Source organism: Paroedura picta, chromosome 4 (genome assembly GCF_049243985.1).
Source record: "Paroedura picta isolate Pp20150507F chromosome 4, Ppicta_v3.0, whole genome shotgun sequence".
NCBI classification, from domain to species: Eukaryota; Metazoa; Chordata; class Lepidosauria; order Squamata; family Gekkonidae; genus Paroedura; species Paroedura picta.
This window is the reverse complement of record NC_135372.1, coordinates 96,960,163-96,973,455: the sequence shown is the minus strand read 5'-3', so window position 1 is coordinate 96,973,455 and position 13,293 is coordinate 96,960,163. Positions and strand designations below refer to the sequence as shown.

General features: G+C 45.1%; 1 protein-coding gene across 6 annotated transcripts in view; it reads right to left on the bottom strand.

Moving 5' to 3' along the window:
• The window catches only part of SCUBE3 (signal peptide, CUB domain and EGF like domain containing 3), a 146,073-nt gene extending 133,198 nt beyond the window's left edge, over nt 1–12,875 (bottom strand). For 3 of the 6 annotated variants that reach the window (XM_077334457.1, XM_077334461.1, XM_077334460.1), the window contains exon 1: nt 12,234–12,874. In XM_077334457.1, coding sequence (XP_077190572.1) covers nt 12,234–12,375 — 142 coding nt within the window. In that variant the 5' untranslated portion in view covers nt 12,376–12,874. Of the gene's footprint in view, nt 1–12,233 lie in introns of all 6 variants that reach the window. The other 3 variants (XM_077334458.1, XM_077334462.1, XM_077334459.1) reach the window with 2 other exon arrangements.
• Between the last annotated feature and the right edge of the window lie 418 nt (nt 12,876–13,293).

Here is a 13,293-nt window from a genome sequence, read left to right as displayed (position 1 = left end):
GTAGAGCTTCACTAAGGCACTCACCCATGTCCCTGTACTACCGAGGCTGTCCCCACGGCACAGCTGGAGTGAACCTGCAGCAGCCCAACAACCCTGAGCCCTGCAAAAGGTTCTAGGAGAGTCCAGTGCTGGACTCGAGGACACTGAATGTTGGCTGAGGCCTGCTGGGGTGGGGCAAACGAAGAGTGTGGAGAGAAGAGCCTGCCCTTGCATAAAAGGAATGGACAGGTGGGCAAGTCCAATGGAGAGTGTGGGAGGGAGATGGGCAATTAGGGGGGCCAGCAGGAGGAGAGGGGGAAGACAGGGGAGGAGGAGGAGGAGGAGGAGGGGCTGAAGGGGAAAAAAAAGAGAGCATGGGCAGACAGGCAGGGTGGTGAGTGAGTAGAAGATGGAAGAAAACAGCGAAACAGGTCAGAGAGACAGCAGACGGAGGCAAGGGAGAGAAGGTGAAAAGGTCCAGCAGGAGGCCAGAGGGACAGAGGAAGACACAGGGGGAACTTGGGGTCAGCTGCCGCAACAGTCCCCAGAAGGCAGCAATGACAAGGAGGGGAGTCTCAAGGAAGAAGTCTTCTCCCCTCCCCCCATACACAGGCAACTGACAGGGGATTCCACCCCAGACTCTACGAGTGACAATGCTGTCAGCCCATCTCCATTAAGTGGGTCAAATGAGCATCACAATCTGTAACTGATTTATTTATACCATCATTGTATTTGTTGACCACTACTCCTGGCTGGCTCATGATGCTTTACAATAAGAACATTAAAATCCACATAAAAGCCAATACATATAACCAATATTGGCGTCGAAAAATGATCTACTCCCGCATCCCATCCCCTCGTTCTCTATCGCCCCGGTGGGTATTTACTAGGCTACGTGGAATGCTGATAACTCTGTCAGGGCCCTCAGCTCTTCCAGGAGGTCATTCCATCATGGTCAATGCCCAGTATGCCTCCCAGGGGCCAGGGACAACCAGCAAATTCATACCCGCAGAGTGAAGAGTCCTGCAAGGGGGCACGAGACAAGCGGTCCCTCAGATAACTGGGATCCCATGCACGGGTGGCCTTAAAGGTCAGAACCAAAACCTTGAACTTGATCCAGAAGCCAACTGGTAACCAATGCAGCTGTCTCAGCATAGACTGGACACGGACCCTCCAAGATGACCTTGTGAGGAACCTAGCAGCCGCATTTTGCACCGATTGCAATTTCCGGGTCAGAGACAAGGGACGGCCTGTGTAGAGTGAGTTACAAAAATCTAGTCTGGAAGTGAATGTATATGTATAAAGGTAAAGGTAAAGGTATCCCCTGTGCAAGCACCGAGTCATGTCTGACCCTTGGGGTGACGCCCTCTAGCATTTTCATGGCAGACTCAATACGAGGTGGTTTGCCAGTGCCTTCCCCAGTCATGACTGTTTACCCCCCAGCAAGCTGGGTACTCATTTTACCGACCTCGGAAGGATGGAAGGCTGAGTCAACCTTGAGCCGGCTGCTGGGATTGAACTCCCAGCCTTATGGGCAAAGCTTTCAGACGGCTGCCTTACCACTCTGCGCCACAAGAGGCTCATAATTGTATACCAATGCATATAAGCACTGCTGATGCTCACCTGCATCTCAATGCTCATCAGAATCCTAGTGAACTAGCTAGATGAGTTTTGATGCTGGGGAAATGTTGCCTGTAGATATGTTTAACTTGTAGCCAACAGTTATAACAATATCAGAACTAAAATCCTTTTTCATTATCTGGAATAGTCCATATGACATTCCAGGAGGAAGAGGAAAAAAGCAGGAACATAATCTCCCCACCTATTTTCAAAAGGTGTTTAAGAAGTCTGCTTAAATCTTCTGCTTCTTCTTGCTTCCCTTCCATTTTCTAGCCTCTTTCCTTGTGTCACATCTCTTCTGACATTGCCTAGGCCGGGACAAAAACTGTCCTGCTTTTATTTCTGAAAGGCAATTTAGCTTCAGCAAATTCCACTTACACTGGACTAGTACACAGGTAAAAGTCATGGTCAAAAGCATGTTCTCTGAGCACCATCCTATTTCTTGGAAGCAGGCCTGTCTGAGGAGACAGGATTTAGTGACTATCAGCCAAATTGCCTCCAAAGGCAATTTCAATGGTATGTTTATGCATACATCACTCATAAGCCGCACCTAGCACATCAATTGGCCTGGGATGGAAAAATGAAGCCTCTGAAACAGTGAGTTGCCCAAGGCCACTGATACTAACCTAGGAATGTTTTCAGATGCTGCAAATGAAGCCAGTACATAATCTGCTGAGCCATATAATATCCCTGGAAAATATCCTCCCCCAAGAGTCTTGTCTATAGTCCCGCACAGAATTTTCTGTTAAATAAAGAAATGAAGCTTGGTATATTGTGTTGGAACATGCCTTGCTCCCTGTTAGGCACATTATGTAAAGGAAAGTAATTATAGTGGATGATTACACTGAAATAGCAGACCTTCTATACATATATCATGAAACAGCATTATACTGTTGGCATGTCTTTGAAGTCCACAAAAAATGATGTACACAGTTTCTCCCATTAAAAGGAATCACTGTACTAAATCCACTCTGATTTTTCATTGCTGTGAACAACTGGAATAATCAAATGTAGCTTTCATTAACAGTATTATCAGCAATCAGCATTTGTGCCAGATGAACTAGATTAGAACCAAGTTACTCTTCTGAGGTCTGCAGAAGACAATGCTCACATTAGGAAGGGAACATTTGAGAGGCATTTCTATCACTGTAGAACTACAACTGGAGCTTTGTAATATTAAATGTTTTACTTTTTTTTCTTCTTTTCATCTTTTCCCATAAGAACCCTATGAACATGCATAAATTTTCCATTTTAGAAAAGATAGTGCTTCCCTCTCAAGCACTGCCATTTTACACTAGCAGTTACTTATTACTGAATATTCCTGGCTTGTACTTCAAAAGCCCCCTTACCAAAATAATGGAAGAACAGGTTAATTACTACCTAAAAGCTCATCAAGTCTACTTGGGGAGCAGAGAAGAGAAATGAAAATGAATTGTGATCCTTCCTTCAACTCTTTATGCCCTTCCACTGCGTTCCAGATTGCAACCCACTTACTGCGTACCACAGAACTCAGGGTAAGACAGGTGAACATGAGCCTGCCTCACATTACCTTGCTTTTTAGCTACTCTTCAAATGGGACAAAATTCTGCAGACTAGAGTATTAGCAGTGCAATAGGTGACTGCATCCGTATGTGGATTCATATGCACATCATTGTCATATACAATCTACAAACAGTCCATGTAAGGAAGATGATCTTCGTTTCACTAGGTAATATTTTAATTAATTAAAACCCTCCTTAAAAATATTTATTTTTAGTGGAAAAAGCAACTAGATGGGGGAAGGGCGTCTCTGATGTTTGCTGCATAACTTGAAGACCAGCCAACACACTGAACCTAGTTTAAGATTGTGAAGACAGAGAACACTTTATTTACCATCACCATAAGCTTCTTCTAAGCCCCACTGGGGATATATAACTTTGAATATAAAAGTTAATTTTACTCTGGAATATGTTCTTATGCAGATTACTCCAGCATGATTGTTTTAAAAAAACAATATAGTTAATTGTATCCTTCCCTGTTTTCTGTAAACCGTCCTGAGCCCTCAGGGAGAGCGGGATATAAATATAATAATGAATAATACATACATAAATAAATATAACCCTTTGGAGGCATTAATACACCTCACAACAGGATGATTTAAGGTGTCTGAATATTTAGACTTTGCTGTTATTACAAAAGAGACATTTTACCCTTCTCCAAGCCCTCTCCCTTCCCCCAGCACCACTTCAAATCTAAGCACAGGCATGTTAGATGTCTTCAATCAAAGTTCTCCTTTGAACTGCTGTACGTTGAAATGTTTATGGTTTTGCATTTCATATTTCAGAGGTATGGGAGACAATAAGCAGCACACCACTTTCAAACTGGGTTACAAAATGGTTTAGTGGAAAGATAAAATAATTCATACTGGGATGGGTGGATTTCAGATGAGAGATCTACAAGCAGGGTTGCCAACCTCCAGGTGGGGTCTGGAGATCTCCCAGAATTACAACTAACTTGCAGCCTATAGTTCCCTGGAGAAAATGGCTGGTCTGGAAGATCTACTCTATGGCATTATATCCTGCTGAGATCCTCCCCAACCCCAAAACCTGCTCTTTTTAGGCTCCACCCCCAAATGTCAAGGAATTTTCCACCCCAGAGTTTGCAACCCTACCAATTATAATTACTTGCTGTATTAGATTTACTTATATTATATTATCTTTAAACCGCCCGCGGCAGACTAAATATAGCACTAAGGGCTGGTGGGGAGGAGTTAGGGCGGGCTCTGTCCAGGATAAAAACTCGGAGGAGCGAATCAGGAGCCGCGAAGCTCCCCATTGCCTCCTTGGCCGCCGTTGCCTCCGCCTCGATGTGGGGAAAGGAAAGGAGACGTGGTGGCCCCGCTCCTTTCCACCCGCACACCCGCCCAACTATGTCTTCTCCCGGCCGTTGGAGTGGCCACGCCGCATCACAGACACAGCAAGGCCGCTCCAGCAGCCGGGAGAAGGCTGCCGCTAACTCGCCATCTCCGTCGGGGACCGCCGCCTTCTCCCGGCCAGTGGAGCGGCCTCGCTGCCGCGCGGACGTGGCAAACCCGCTCCACCGGCCGGGAGAAGCCTTCCCATCAGTCGCCGTCCTGCCGGGGCCCGACGGAACACCCGCCCAACTCTGCCTTCTCCCCACGACGATGCTCCGCCGCCCGGCCGAAGGCTTCCGCTCACTCGCTGTCGCCGCCGGGGCCCGCCGCCTTCTCCTCGCCACCGGGGCCCGCCGCCTTGGCTGCCACTCCCGTGACACGCCATGTGGCCGCCCGGCTCAGGCCCACCCACAACCAGCATCCCCGCAGCTCCCGGCCCATGAGGACCCGACGCCGCCGGAGTCAGGTAGGCCGCTTCCCCCCAATCCAGCCCCGGCCCTGCTTCAGCCTTCTGTCATCCACTGGGGGGAAGAGAATAAAGGCTTCTGCGGCCCCACGGATCCAGTCCAGGCCTACGCAGAAGCTTTTGGGAGTCGGGGCCGGGTTCTATGGCATCTAGTGCCCATTTTATTTTCAATTAAAATGGGCTTTAAATCTAGTATTATAATACTTCGGTAACTCACTCTACGTGGGCCTTACCTTATCCTTGACCCAGATATTGCAGTTGGTGCAGAATGCGGCTGCTAGTGTCCTCACAAGAACATCTTGGAGGGCCCATATCCAGTCTGTGCTGAGGCAGCTGCACTGGTTACCAGTTGTGTTCTGGTTCAAGTTCAAGGTTCTGATACTGATCTTCAAAGCCATGCATGGTTTGATGGTGTACATTTTTTGATGGTTCCCGGCTCAAGGGAGGTGTGGAGGACCTTGACCACGGTTGGAGCCTTGTCAGTCCTGGCCCCGACCTGGTGGAAAAGCTGCAAGCCCTGTCAGAGCTTACTCAGTTCCACAGGGCCTGCTCTTCCACCAGCCATTTGGTTGATGCCAGTGCACAGAATATCAGAGGGCTGATTCACAGAATAGCCAGACTTCTTATTAACAGCCTATCTTCTAATTAACAGCCCATCATGATGGGCTGGTTGGGGGGCTCGTTGAGCTGTGGGGAGGGGGAGGGCTTGGAGTTTTACATTATTTTGTCACTGGGCAGACTGTAAGGATGGGTTTTAATTGGGAATTTTATTGTGGGGCTTTTTATTTGTAACCCGCCACGAGCCAGGGAGTAGTGGGAAACAAACAAAAACAAACCAAACATGGCAATATCAGCCTACTCAAGCATATATTTCACATGTCAGGAATACCAGCAACAAACCCTAATACTGCTAAACAAAGATCCTATCATGGGCAGCTAATTAATGCTCCCATTTTACAGTTAAAACATACTGAGGCTGAAACACATGATTATTCCTGATCTCCAATATTTAAACAACCATAATTTGTGTCAACATTCTTATTTATAACTTTGTTAGACAGGAGCACCTACAGTGCTGTCAACAAGACTGGTTGGCAGAACAATGGGGGCCAGCCTCACAGGATGGGAACTTTCGGGAAAAGAAGAGAAAAAGGGTGGCTTATACTCATCCTAAAAGCTGAGCGCTGCAGCCCAAGAGACAGAAGCTTCAGATGGTCTACCATAACTCATGGTAGAATCTACCCGTTGTGATATACCACCACCACCTCCAATAGACTGGTTGAATTATATCAACCAGTCTATTTTACAAAAGACATTCCCAAATGCCTGAAACCAATCAGTAGACTACCAAAACCTGGTGAACAGATCGTGTTGACAGCAATATCACCAAGTGGCTAAGGAAGTTTCATTTCCAGATCACACACAGGAGTTTGCTGATGGCTTCCAAAATCCAAGCACAGGCAAAAATCCCTTTTCTGGTAGTTTTCAATGATTAAATAATAATGAGCTTCATATTGTTTCCCTTCTGCATGTTCTCAAAGCATCTTAAGCTCTGTAGAACAATTACAGTCTCTTTAAAATTAGGCTTCAGGCCTAGAGATCAAATGATTAATCCAGTTATTCTGGAACAGTTCCAGTGAGATTTGATTTGAGAATTACAACCTATATGACCTGGCTATGTATACACATGAAGTCTGCAACAAACATAACTTAGATTTTTGGGCTCATCCACTGTTACAGTGATATAATCATGGCTTAGTTTCCAAACCTTTATAGAACTGTGAACACAGAAATTCATTTTGAGCATTTAGCCTCCATGTTTATAAAAATAAAACAGCACGTGCTGTCATCTCAGTTCTTTGCTGGCAATCTTATACACACACATATAATCAAAGTATTTGGATTTACTTTAATAATACTGCCTACCATTCCAACACTGATTTAACTCTCAGCAGAAACACAGGCATTCTTGAATATCCTCCCTGATCTTGACAGAGACAAAAAGAATGATTGAAATAAACCCATTTTTGTCTTTCAAACTTACAACATGATTCATGTCAGCAAGGAATATGCAACATTCTGAATAAGTCAGCAAGCCATGCAAATGTAAGAATTGTTTATTAAAACATAGGCAAACCTCTGACGAGGACGTTTTCACAGTAACATGTAAAGCCACTTCCATCATTCTTGCAATGGGCGTTTGTGAGATAGAAGGATGAAAACTGGGCTGGTTCCAAATAGGGCCAGGAAAAACAGCCCCCAATTGTGAAAGCAGCAGCAAGCAGAACAGAGCTGCCAAGGGACAGCATCCACACACCCAGTTTCTTGCACTGCTCACAGCCCTTCTCCACACCTCCTTTTTCCTCACTGCAACAGCACCAATCAGACAAGAATCACACTGGGACCTCCTTTGGCCCAGAAGCCCCCTCTTCTCCAACAGCTGTGCCACAGCCAGCTGAGTAGTGTTTGAGTTTTTTTTTTAATTAAACCCCTGTAAAAGGTGGAAGAAATACCAGAGCTCAGCATCACTATTCTGAAAGCAATGCTAAGCTCCATCCAGCACCAGATTGGCTGCTGGAAGAGTATTCACAGAGGTTCTACCTACAGCTGGCACTCTTTCCCTTTTAAGTAGCAGGAAAGTTGTTTTCATTTTGCTGACATTTATTTGTTTATTTATTATATTTATATATTGCCCTCTCTTTTGGCTCAGGGCAGTTTCCATTACAACTCTCATATGTGGTACAATACAATGAACATTCAATATAAAACTTATTTAACAGTGAACTTGTATGAAAGTGTTATATAATAACAGTACTTAATAACAACAAACAAACAGTGTGATAACAGTATTGAATAACAACAGTTCGGCCTGTCTCCACCGTGGTTGTGTTTTCTGTTAATGCACATTATGGGACTTCTGGTTGGTGGTAGCAACTTGTTCATTCGTCTTGGCCAAATGCCTGGTGGAAGAGCTCCTTTTTGCAGGCCCTGGGGAATTGTTTTAGCTCTGCAGGGCCCTGATGTCCTCTGGGAGCCTGTTCCACCAGGTGGGGGCCAAGACTGAGAAAGCCCTGGCTCTGGTTGTTGATAGATGAGCTTCCCTGGGATCAGGGATCACCAGTTGTTGGTGGTAGAGGAGCATAAAGCTCTTTGGGGGGGCATAGGTGGAGAGGCGGTTTCTCAGATACTCAGGGCCGAGATTGCATATGGCCTTGAAGGTAATTGCCAGAACCTTAAGCCTGATCCAGTAGTCAACTTGTAGCCACTGCAGCTATTGGAACACAAGGCTGGATATGGGCCCTCCAAGGTGTCCCCGTAAGAACCCTGGCTGCTGCATTCTGCACCAGCTGCAGTTTCTGGGTCAGGGATGAGGGCAGACCTGCATAGAGCAAGTTGCAGAAATCCAATCTAGAGTGACTGATGCCTGGATAACTGCGGCTAGCTGTTCTGGGGCCAGGTAGGGCACGAGTAGCTTGGCTTGGCATAGGTAGAATAATGCCAACTGGGCTACTTTCACGATCTGTTCCTCCTTCACGGAGAGGGAGGAGTCAAAGATCACACAGAGGTTCCTGCCCGAGCATGTAACTGACAGTTGTACCTAATCCAGGTTGGGCAGTCATGCTTCCTCACTTGGCCCTTTCCTACCAAACCACATCACCTTCATTTTTGCAGGATTAAGCTTCAGATGGCTTTGCTTGAGCCAGCCTGTCACTGCCTCCAGACATCTGGCTAATGAGTCTGAGTCAGGATGGCTGTCCACCATGAAGAAGAGCTGGGTGTCATTGGCATATTGATGACATCCCAGTCCAAACCTCCTTATCAGTTGGGCTAGAGGTTGCATAAAGATATAAAATAGGACTGGGGAGCGAACTGCTCCTTGTAGCACTCCACAGTGGAGTTGCCAGCAATGGGATTGGTTCTCTCTTATTGTGACCCTCTGTTTGCGACCCTGAAGAAAAGAGATGAGCCATTTAAGGGCTGTCCCTGGTATCCTGGAGTTGGCAAGGCAGTGAGCTAGCAGCTCGTGATCCACTGTGCCAAATGCTACCATGAGAACAAGTAGTATTAGCAGGCCTGACCTGCCTCGATCCAGCTGACAGTTGAGGGCGTTCATCAGGGTGACCAACCACATGGCCAGGCCGGAAGCCTGACTGAGTAGGGTCTATGACTGAAGCTGGTTCATTTAAAAGTGAAAGTCCTGGAAATCCCACAAGTTATGTTGGGAAAGAGCAGGGTTGCATGTGCAAGCTCCCCAATACTGTGGGTGCATGCTGTATTCCACCTGGAGGGGAATTCACACACAAAAGAAGTCCTGTTCAGCAGCTCACTTTCTTGGTGAGTCAAGTTAAAGAAGGACTGATGAGTAGTGGCACAGCTTCTCCACCAAAGTGGACTATTGCTACAGCCACAGCTTTCTATAAATGCTTATCATCTAAACATACACCAGAAACATTTTCAGGAGCCATGTACCTTGCTGCTGCAGAGCAACGTAAGTGGCACATAGTGATTTACTCTTCCTGAGTACTGCTGTTATTCAGAACAAGTGCAGACCTGTGAAAAAATGTAACTGTCTGTGCATTTTGCTCTGACCTTTTGTTCCATTCCTGTTTGTTTGTTTTTTAACCCTAACTTAAATATAACCATCTTTAATTTAAAACAGTATGGATCTATGAAACGATGAGATTCAAAGCAAAGAGGAGAAAATATTATATCCCATACCGCATGCATCTCTTTTGGCATAAAGCAGATAAGCAGGATAAACAAAGTTAGTCAGGATACGTCAGACAGTTTAAATTTAAAAACTGAGGACAGAAATTCAGCCGTAATAAAAGTGACGTCGGCATCCTTATCACTCAGTAAAAATTGGCAAATCAGGTCTCTTGAATGGTTTCTCCGTTTTGGTATGAGAGGTATGATATGCCTTCTCTGTTCAGTGAACAAGGGACAATCCAGTAGGATATGTTGGATGGTGTCAGGAGAACTTGATTCACAGGTGCATAGTCTGTTTTCGAAGTCTCTTGCTGGATCAGAAAATGCAGCTAAATCAGGTGCATATCTAAATGAGCACCTACATGCAGATAAAATCTATGCAAGCTCTGATTTCAAGGAGATGTGCATTCCGATGTTTAGGTGGGAATGCACAGTCATATGAAACCAGTGCAATGGAGATGGACTGCACCTGATAGCTTAAACTGAAGCCTGCTTCCACATGAAAATCTCCTTGTTTTGACTGGGATATCTGATTCCATGAAGCAGATTCTTGGGACCATCAGGGCAGCATCTCTGCTTGAGCCCCCCCTACAGGGCCAATGCTACAATGAATTAACTCCCTACAGCCTCACTTGCAACCCTGTCAGCTGGCGTCTCCATGCTCAGTAATGCCTGCTGCCAATATTCAGAAGGCAGTATGAGGAAGCATATATGTTCCCTCCATCCCTCCAAGTTGGATGACAGCCAGAGGTCTTTAAAAGGCTCCCCACCTGCTTACATGGGGTAGTGTCCCTTAAAATTCATTCTGATGCTCCCCCTGAACTCATTCTGGTACCCAGCAAGTCTGTACAAAATTCTATACTAGTTAAGTGGATGTGTTATCCTCAAGAGACTGAATGTCTGTCATTTATTGTTTTTAAATATTGGGTTCACTATTCTCATGGTGACATTCTCATTTAAAAATCAGATTACTCCAGTGGGGATTTTTCAAAATTTGGCATCCATGTCTATGTATTTCATGGTCAACTTTATGTTTGCAAATCTCTCTGTGAGTGCACTGCACACTAGTCTCATTCATAATCACAATACTTTCCAGAAGAACAGGAATAAACTTAAATTCAAACTTTTTAGGGGCAGGGGGCTATCACTTGCCACTCCCATTAAGAAACACTCCTGGTAAGAACAGCAAACACTGTAAGCAACAGAATTAAGTCTTGTTTGATAGGCTGCAGTTTCCAGATGTTTTAGAGTGAAATAATTCACCATTAAGCATTTTTAGTTAAAATTTCCTTTTCAGAATAAATAAAAAGGCAAGATTCCCAGTGAAAACGATTTCCACTGAAATATCATTCTGGTCCTCCTCTACAATAAGCTAATATAACAAAGAAGTTTCCACAAGCTAATTTTCATCAAGCAAGGATCTAGCCCAAATCTACATCATACTCCCTCCCCTTCTCTCCCTGAAGGTATCCGTCAAGTCTCTACAGGATGGAATTTTGCTTTGGTATTTTAGCATAATTCTGGCCAGGGCTTCAATGGAATTCAAACCCAAAAGGCCTTAATAAATAAATATTATGATAAGAATATGAAAGCAATGCACACACCAAAGATAATTGGAGAAGGGGGGGAACTTTAGCATTCCTTTCTAAGCTAAAATCACAAAGCTTTACATGAAGCTAGGTCCTCTTTATAAACTGTGCCAAAAAATATAAAACCCCTTGAAGTTTTTTAGCCTGACCTCTCTCAATCCTGTTTTAAATTGTAAAAAAAAAAACACTTTTTAGGGAACAAGAACTCTGAAACTCCTTCCTTGAGAGGAGAAAGGAAAAGGAAGCTACAATCCACACAGATTAAATGCTGTATTATTTAATACATCTACATGGACTTATTAAAAAAGTCCCCTGCTCACTCTTGTATTTCTGCTGCATGTTATTTCATCACATCTAGAGTTGACATGTTATTATTATAACAAATCAAAGTTACAAAGAGTTTGGGAGACCAATCCTAAACAAATACTCAGAAGTATTCTTAGGATTTCATGTTATGTCCTTGCATCTATTAAAAATCTTATTCTTATTGCAAGATTTATTTTAGGCTGTTTGCAGGTAGATGCCAGTAAAATGCATGTCCTCCCTACGAATATTCATGTCTGTATCTCAAACACCCCTTCAATGTCTTAAAGAACTAACCATACTCCTACTCAATAACTATAATTGTGTGCAGGTCAGCATTTTTACAGTAATTGTTCCCAAAATATTGATCTCATAAAGAATGGAGGATCTGGCATCCAGGTGGGGGCTATGGCTAGCATGCTTCTTACCAAGGATGAAAACTTTCCCCATATGCACCCTACACCCCCTCCAATACCAGAACAGTAATTCTAAAAGAATTCCTATCAAACACAATAACTACACGTTTAAAGGAATATAAAGCAAAATTTACATTCAGGAGCGAGCTATTTTTGCTGGTGCGTGCTGATTTCACAGACTGCATAAGGGGTTAAAAATCTAAGAGAATGGTCGCGGGGGAGGAGAGAGACGGGGGGGGGGGAGAAATGATCCTTACCTTGACTAGCTTTAGCCATGGTGTTGCCGGAGTAGAGGAAAAAGAAAAGCATACACAATCCAGTAATCTCCAGGGCCCCCATCGCAATCGGCATGTGTGCAGAAGAGCTTTTCTGATGCTTTACAGCGAGACACCGAGGCATGCAAACTTTAACAACACCAAGAGTCTATTTTCTGGTGGTGTCTAAAAGCGGCGCCGGAGAAAGGGTACTGGGGAAAGGATGGTCAAAAGGGCTCAAGATTCCGTTTTGGTTTCCTGGTATTTCTAAATAGGAAAGGAGACCCGCGGTATCGTTAGGTGGACTTGATCGCCCTCCCCTCAGCTGCTTCCGCTGATCCTTCTTCCCAAAAGAATCGCAGCCAGCTCCGGTTTTGTCAGACAGCAATATATTGAGGAGGGGGGAGTGCCTTGGTCTAGTGCTGGGGACCTGTGAAAGGTCCATCAAAGCAACGCCCTTTTTCCCTTTCTTTCTTTCTATTTGGCTTCGGCTGCTCCTTCACTCCCTCCCACCCTCTCCGGCTCTGCTCAGCTCTGCCTGCAGGAATTTACAGTCTGCCACTGGGGGAGTAGGGCCAGTAGCCATGGAGACAGCTTCCCTGGGAGCAAGGAGGTCAGGCAAGAGACCATGTGCAATCAATGGATCAATGCAAACTCCCGTGCGAGCTCCAGACCCAACAAGCACTTTGCAGTCCCTCTCTCCCCCCCTTGCCCGGCTAGGGAGGAAAAAGGGGAGGGGCATGAGAAAGAGGATTGTGTTCAGAAAAGAGAATTAAAGGGTGGGGGGAAACACCCAGTTTGCAAATGCCATGACCTGCAATCCCCCCCCCTTTTTTTTTTTTTTTTGCTTTTGGTGCTTGGTCTGAAGGCAAGAGACGTGCTCTTGGGATCAATGCAAACTCCAGATCAAAGAGCTTCTCTCTTCCCTCGGCTGAGCGAGGGGGGGATGGGTGGGATTGCAGAGAGGTAGAAATGAAGGGTGGGGGCTCTCTACAAATTATCAAGAGTCTTTGCCATGTTATACATACCTCTGCTCTCAACCTCGGGTGATTGTTCTAAGTTT